This window comes from Entamoeba dispar, genomic scaffold (assembly GCF_000209125.1).
Source record: "Entamoeba dispar SAW760 scf_1105229459701 genomic scaffold, whole genome shotgun sequence".
Classification (NCBI taxonomy): domain Eukaryota; phylum Evosea; order Mastigamoebida; family Endamoebidae; genus Entamoeba; species Entamoeba dispar.
In genome coordinates, this window is record NW_001853824.1 from 127,262 (window position 1) to 134,845 (window position 7,584).

At 23.5% G+C, this 7,584-nt stretch overlaps 3 protein-coding genes across 3 annotated transcripts in view, besides 12 other annotated features; 1 reads left to right on the forward strand and 2 right to left on the reverse strand.

The window, feature by feature from the left end:
• Nucleotides 1-243, reverse strand: part of EDI_092680 (uncharacterized protein) — a gene marked incomplete at both ends in the record, with an annotated part of 357 nt that extends 114 nt beyond the window's left edge. Inside the window, one exon of the mRNA XM_001733278.1 lies at nt 1-243. This exon is cut by the window's left edge and continues 114 nt beyond it. Within this exon, the coding sequence (XP_001733330.1) occupies nt 1-243 (243 nt within the window).
• Nucleotides 244-622: 379 nt separating this feature from the next.
• Nucleotides 623-654: a sequence feature (AT_rich).
• A 226-nt stretch (nt 655-880) lies between these two features.
• Nucleotides 881-943: a sequence feature (AT_rich).
• Nucleotides 944-1,227: 284 nt separating this feature from the next.
• Nucleotides 1,228-1,278: a sequence feature (AT_rich).
• A 187-nt stretch (nt 1,279-1,465) lies between these two features.
• Nucleotides 1,466-1,504: a sequence feature (AT_rich).
• Nucleotides 1,505-1,541: 37 nt separating this feature from the next.
• Nucleotides 1,542-1,599: a sequence feature (AT_rich).
• A 116-nt stretch (nt 1,600-1,715) lies between these two features.
• Nucleotides 1,716-1,743: a sequence feature (AT_rich).
• Nucleotides 1,744-1,897: 154 nt separating this feature from the next.
• Nucleotides 1,898-1,928: a sequence feature (AT_rich).
• Nucleotides 1,929-2,158: 230 nt separating this feature from the next.
• Nucleotides 2,159-2,183: a sequence feature (AT_rich).
• Nucleotides 2,184-2,283: 100 nt separating this feature from the next.
• EDI_092690 (type A flavoprotein fprA, putative) lies at nt 2,284-3,986 on the forward strand (the record flags this gene model as incomplete). The annotated part of the gene is made up of 2 exons (XM_001736178.1): nt 2,284-2,339; nt 2,555-3,986. The coding sequence occupies 2 exons, from the start codon at nt 2,284-2,286 to the stop codon at nt 3,984-3,986; spliced, it is 1,488 nt and encodes a 495-aa protein (XP_001736230.1).
• Nucleotides 2,617-2,763: a microsatellite.
• Nucleotides 3,987-5,352: 1,366 nt separating the features above from the next.
• Nucleotides 5,353-5,373: a sequence feature (AT_rich).
• A 28-nt stretch (nt 5,374-5,401) lies between these two features.
• Nucleotides 5,402-6,639: a repeat region.
• A 323-nt stretch (nt 6,640-6,962) lies between these two features.
• Nucleotides 6,963-6,983: a sequence feature (AT_rich).
• A 158-nt stretch (nt 6,984-7,141) lies between these two features.
• The window catches only part of EDI_092700 (uncharacterized protein), a gene marked incomplete at both ends in the record, with an annotated part of 963 nt that continues 520 nt past the window's right edge, over nt 7,142-7,584 (reverse strand). The window contains one exon of the mRNA XM_001733279.1: nt 7,142-7,584. This exon is cut by the window's right edge and continues 141 nt beyond it. Within this exon, the coding sequence (XP_001733331.1) occupies nt 7,142-7,584 (443 nt within the window).

The following is a 7,584-nucleotide window of genomic DNA, read 5'->3' on the forward strand; positions in this document are numbered from 1 at the left end:
CAACTGCTTGAGATATGAATACAATAAACGACTATTTTTTTCTAAAAACATTGATGCTAAAACCTCTTCATTTGATGGTCTTAAAGTACTAACATGTCTATCAACTTGTCTATGAACAGTATGTAAGTACTTTTTAACTGGAGTACTTCTACCTTCAGTTGAACAACAATAAATGGGGGACTGACAAGTGTTATGACTTCCTATAGAACTTTTTGAAGAACAGAGTGAATCATCAGGTGTCATGCTTGCAGAATTTGATACTTGTAAGGTTTGGTCCTGACTAAGGAAAACGTCAGAAGAATAGTTGGGGAAACTAGTCTTTCTCCTAAGAGTACGAGCCATACCAAAGTAATTTAATTGATGAGATCCCAAGATTTCAATCTTAATTTATTTCATTTCCTAAAATAAACCAACGTTCTAAATATAAAATATAGGGGTCGGAATAACACTTTCATTTTAAAAATTCAAGTTTTTAACTCTTTCTTTTTAATTTCGTAAATTATTATTTTACATTCCTTTTTTTTTTAAGTAATTCTGTTAAAAATTTTCTTGGATTGGTTATCATTATAAAACAACTCATTACAATCGGAATCATAAAAAAATCATTCCATTAGCATTGTTGTTATTTAAAAAATAATTATTTTCTTAATTTTTCTAACTGCGAAAATTAGAATTGATAATACTATTATCAAAAAAAATCAAATCAATAAAAAGTATTACTCATCAATTTCGTCTCCTTTTTCTCTATCTTTTTAGGTATTATCAAAATATCACTTTTTATATTTAATCACTTTTATTTTATGTTAACAGATAGAACTGAGTCTATAAGGTATTTATTTAGTGTTTTGTAGTATTAATTTGTTTTAATATTAACGTCATCAAATAAAATGAAAAATAAAACAATATTTATTAAAACAAATATAATATGACTTATAATTTTTTTCATTTTCTATTAACGTTAACTCTACCAAAACATTATTTTTTTCATATCTCTCTCAATAAACCCAAATAATAATAACTTATTCTTTAGAATTTTTGAAAAACATTAAAGATATGCATGAGTGCTGTCTATGGTTCGCTTATTATTTTTCAAATAAATCTAATAAACAAAGTAATAAAAACATTGAATGATCTTAAGATTCTTTCAAGCTATTTTAAAAATACAAATAAAACAAAAAATGATGATGACATCTTAAATAAAAAATTGGGTTAATGTAAAATAAAGACAAAATTTTTTTATAGTAAAATCATACATATTTAAAAAATATCTTTTTTAAAGTATCTCGAAATGTTTTGCATAACCCAACTAACAATCCTATCATGACTATAAAATTCTGCTAATTTGTTTTTTTTTCAAAAAAAAAACGAAAAAAGAAGGGACTTAGAAAATACTCTTTTCGTTTATGAATCTGTGAAATCTTAAAAAAGTTAGTACTTCGAAAACTAGAAATAGAAAAAACTAATGAAAATATAATTTATTTTTCATATTAGAAAAAAATTTATTGATCTTTTTTGTCCTGAAAAAGACACTTATGGTTAACTAATTTATTATCAAAAATAATTATTTAGGAAATGATATTTGAAATAAAATATTAATTTGACAATAATTCTTATTTCCTTTAATCTTAATTGAAAATCATTTTAATTTATTAATACAACTTAAATAATTCTCAAAAACATTAACTATTTCATAACCTACAAAAGAAAAGTCTATGATTTATTTTAAAAATATAGTATTAAATTGATAAGTATTGCAATGTACAATTTGGTGAATGTTTCTAACTAAACTAAGAATTAACGTTCAAATGAAATAACAATTCTCCTTTATTTCAATATTTATTCTACTTTATGTATATCTTGTCGTACCTGATTACTTCTTTTTTTTTCATTTGTACTCTTAATTAAATGATTTAAATTTTATTTAATATCATTGCTTACTGTTATCTTCGAAATTAACTTTAATCATTTTAATAACTTCAACTACTTCTTCTGTAACTAACTTAGTTTTCTTTTTGTGGTTTTTGTTTATGTAAAGACATTGGTAGCATTTATTTTTTGTTGGTTTGCTAAAGATATGATAAGATTAGTGGTTGGTGAGATAGAAAAAACATCAAGTTGAAGTATCAATAAAACAAAAACAGTTAACACAATGGAAGAGAAAAATTATATTTTTTATATTAAAACAAATGAGCACTGATGAGAAATAAAAAAGTCAAATAATAGTTTGCATGCACAAACCTCATAGCTGAAATACACAGACTTATCACTTATTTAACCCCACTTATGCAAAGAAGAAACATCAATAGAACTTTAATTCTCTTTTATATCTTTTCTCGTCAGTAATTCTTTTTAAGTTTACAGTTAGGGAAACGGTTCAACTCATCATTTTAACACAACCGTGTTAAACTTAAACAATAATTAATTTGAATTGAACCTAAACCTTCTAAATACTCTCATAAAAAACTTTCGTTAGCACTAGCACTGAATTAGTTAGAATTTCTTTTGATATATTTCCTCTTGGGAAAAGAAATAAAAAAAGTGTTTCAATTTCAAGGCAAAATAAAACTTTGGTATCTATTATTAAACTTCTCAAGGTAACTTTTTCAGAATTTAATCAAGAGAAAAGAAAAAAAGGAAGGGGGACTAACAGAAAAAAGAAAGATGTAGAAGAAAAGAAAGAAGAGAAAGAAGAAAAAAAAAGATCTGGACAAAAAAGAAAAGAGAATATAAAAAGAGGAACTAAAAGAAAGAAAACGATAAGAATGAAAGGATTAGAAGTAGTAAAAGATTTATATTGGGTAGGAGTATTTGATAAAGAATTACGAGTATTTGACATAATAATGAGGACACCATATGGGACGACATACAATTCATTTTTATTAAAAAGTGAGAAAGGGAATGTATTATTTGAAACATGTAAAGAGAATTTTGCCGAGGAATGTTTAGAAAGAATAGAAGATGTTATAGGAAAAGAAGGGAAAATAGATTATATAGTATTAAATCACACAGAACCGGATCATAGTGGATCATTAGTACATATATTAGAGAAATATCCAGAAGCTACAGTAATTGGAACAATGGCAGCATTAAATAACATTAAATATATTGGACATATTAAAGAAAATACAAAAACATTAAATTCAGGAAAAATTAAAACACTTGATTTAGGAAATTATCATTTAAAATTTTTAATTCAACCATTTTTACATTGGCCAGATACTATGATGACAGTTATTGAAGAATTAAAAGTATTAGTTAGTTGTGATGTTTTTGGAGGACATTATGCAGATGAAAGAGTATTTAATGATCAAATGATGGATAGAATTAAAGATATGGATGATGCATATAAACATTATTTTGATTGTATTTTTGGACCATTTAAAAATTATGTAATTAAAGGAATTAATATGATTGAAACACAAATGGGATTCCCAACTGATGAACTTAAAGCTATTTGTTGTAGTCATGGACCTGTTTTAAGAACAAATATTAAAGAAAATATTGAAAGATATAGAAAATGGGCACAACCTATTATTTTAAAAAATAAAGTTGTTATTGCTTATGGTTCTGCTTATGGTTATACTCAAAAAATGGCTGAAAAAATTAGTGAAGGAATTAAATCTTCTGGTGTTGATGTTAAAATCTTTAATATAGTTCAATCTTCTATTGATGATGTTTTAAAAGAATTCGATGATGCTAAAGGTTTACTTTTAGGTACTCCTACTTTAGTTAATGATGCTATCCCTCCTATTATGAATATCGCTTGTAGTCTTAATCCAACTATTCATTGCAATAGATTCATTCAATGTTTCGGTTCTTTCGGTTGGAGTGGTGAAGGTGTTAAAAATTTATCTGCTAGAATCATTCAATTAAAAGCTCATCAACCCGTAGAACCTTTATCTATTAAATTCCATCCTAATTCTATTGAATTACAAACTTGCTTTGATTGGGGAAAGAAATTCGCTGATGCTCTTCTTAATGCTTAATTCTCCTTTTTTTCTTTTTTTCCTTTTTTTCTTCTTAGTTATAATCAAATTGTGATGAAGTGATTGAATTGTTTATTTTATAATGATTTAAATCTTATTTAAACTAGTTATTTAGTTTATTTTAAAGTTAAATGAATGAAGAATGATTGTGTGTACATCGTTAACAAGTTAATCACTAATAACATTTTGTATAAATTACTTGTAATCTTCTGTTAGTACTTTTTTCATAACTTATTATCCATTCTGAATAAAAAAAATGTAAAATCTTTTTTTACAACCTATTTAATGATAATATCAAAATTAGTATGGAACAAATACAAAAAATCAACACTGTTTTGTATTAGTTTTGGTGATAGTTTTAATGTCTATCAATTATTTTAAATAAAAAATCAGCAAATGCTGATGTATTTCAATGATCCCCTTATCAAATTTCACCACTCTGATTCTAGTTTTATTATTAAATGATTATTGTTTAATCTTTCTATACTTTTTTTTCTAATGGTACTAAGCACAGATTAATGAATAATTTACTGTATTACAATAATTCATTTTTTATTAATGGATAACTTCTCTAGGTATTTTAGATATCGATTTGATGAATTATTTATTGTCTAATTATATATTGTAAATATATTCTTCTATCCAATGCTTCGTATTTGTTTCAACCATAGATTTAGTATTATCTGGAAGTTGGAGGAAGAAAATAACTCGTATAAATGTAGATTTAAATCTTAACTATTTAATCTTTTGGTTGTTTAGTAAGTCATTCTTTAAGTATTTTTACACTTTCAAAAATGTCTTATGGTTTTCTTTCAATAAACAGTTGAAGATGTTTTTAGAAAATGTATTTGATTGACGAGAAGAATTAACTCATTCATTTCTTCAACGCCTCATATACTAAAAGATGCTGTCTAATACTAGAGATGAAAGTTGAGAGAAATTGACTAAGATATTGATCAAAATAATAAAACCAATGGAAGGTGTATTTAAATTAATACCATTATTAATTCATTGAAGGAGCTAAAATTATAAAGAGAAAAATAGTATAACAAAACCTAGCATTTAATGATATAGATATGTAATAGATTAATACATCATTCCTGAATTACTAAATTGCAAACCAAATGAATTTAATATACTAATATCATTAATACAATTCAATTGACTTTGAACAAACTTATTTGAAATGTTACAATTAAATTTATAATATTAAGAGGTGTTGGAGTAGATACTAAAAACACCATTAATACAATTAATGAAGATAGTATTTTATTACTTAAAAATACTTCAGTCTTATCACTAGATAATCATAAAATAAGAACTACACTCTTATTAAAAAAAGAAATTTTATGCCTTTTCTATATTCTTAATAATTTTTTTTTATTTTGGTGTTTGTAATATCAGTATCAATTATGGATACAATTGAATCGATATTGAAATAAACATAAATAAATGTGGAGTATTAAAAAGATGAAATATAAGTATCACAGATAACATGTATACTATACCATTAGTAGATGAAAAAACATACATATAAATATTTAAGAGTTTATCAAATTACAAGAAATGATGAATCAGGATGTATAGAGAAATAATTAACAATAATAAAGATTGATTAGAAGAAATAAAAGAAATTATAGTAATAAGAATTATATGAATAGAATAAATACAGAAATAATATATAAATTTACATATAGTGATTCTGTTGTTAAATGAACAAATATGAAAATAAAAGAAATAGATAAAATGATAAAAAAATGATTAAAAGAAATATAATAGGAACATGTGTATTAATAGATTATATATAAATCAAAATAGTAATAGAGATGGATTAAAGAGTGTAAAGGATGAATATGAATATTGAATTAATAATAACATTTATGTATTTCACATTGAAAAGAGAAGATAAAATATGAGGTATGATAAAGTTAAATGAAAAAAAGGAAAGGAATACAGAATAGATTGTATAAATCACGTTGAAAAAGAATAAATAAAGAAGAAATTAAAAAATGATTGAGGAAGAAGAAAAAAAGAAAGAAAAAAAGAAATAATAAAAGATACAAAAGATAAATTTTAAGAAGAATATATCAATAACTGGAGAAATAAGAAAGTAATGAAATTTTAAAATGATTTAAAGATAAAATGACAAACTAAAATAAAACAATTAAAATATTGAAAACAATTAATATTATAAGGAATATATTCAAATAAAGAAAAAGCAATAAATATTGGAATAATGAAAGTAATATGGACACGTGAACCAAAATATACAATGTGTAAGATTTATAATAAAATATCAACAATAAATCATATCATTCTCAATTGTATAATCAATAAAAAACACAGATGAATAAATATGATAAAATGAATATTATTGAGTGGTTTAAAGATTAAATAAGAAATATATTCAGATGAAGAAATGAAGAGAAAAAGAAAAAAAAATACAAAGAAATTAATAATAAGAAAAGAAGAATTAAGAAAAAAAAGAAAGAAGAATAGAGATAAAATACTTATAACTTTGGATCAAGAAATATAAATAAAAAATGAATGAAATTTCCTAAAAGACCAGGTATTTATGTAAGAGATTTAAAGAAGAAAGAAGCACTAATCATAGATATGACAATAATAAGAGATAAGAATATGAGTAAAACATTTACAAATAAAATAAATATGTATATGAAATTACAAGAACATTTTATAAAAATAGAAAGATTAATAAGAGTAATAATATGCCAATCATATTAACAATAGGAGATTGAAAATAAAGAAACAGTTAGATTATTAAGAAGTGAAGGAAATAAAATTCCATGTGAAATAATGGTAAAAAATATTGTAATATCAAATATGAAAGATCTCATGAGATATGAAATGACCATTGTGGAGAATACAAAGATGCAGAAGATTCAGAAGAAGTTGACTCTTTGTGAATGAATGGAAGAAATTCTCAACTGAACAACAGGTTAAAATTAATAAGCCTTTATTTAATATTTATTATTAGTATCAATTATGTTAAGTCACAACTTAACTTCAAATAATCAGAAAGTATTTTTTACAAATTTGAATAATGAAACAGAGTTAGAATATAAAAATTGTCACTAAAACAAAAAACAAATTTATCAATATATACAAGAAATAAAACAAGCCATAAAAAATCTTCACAGAAGAAAAGAACCTATTGTATTATCTACACCATTTTCTATGATACAGCATAATAACATTCTTGTTAAGAACTTTATTATTATTTTTAATTCATTGAATGCTTCAGTAAATTGTTTTTGGTGGTTAACAAATATAATTCCAATAATAATTCCAATAATTGTAGATATACTGTCCTTCCTTTCATTATCATTTTTGAATAATGAAGTTGGTTTTGTGATGTGATTTATTATAAAGTCATTCATTACTTCTATTCCTTCTAACATTCCAGTTTTTAACATATTAATATCTGAACAACATCTATTTTCTGGAGAGAAGAGTAATGAAATATGTCCTAGAATCATTTTAACATATTTACAATTATTTTGAATAAGAATTGGTGAATTTGATGTTGTCAGCCATTGTTTGTATATTTTTAAACACCGAATTTTTCTGTTAACAT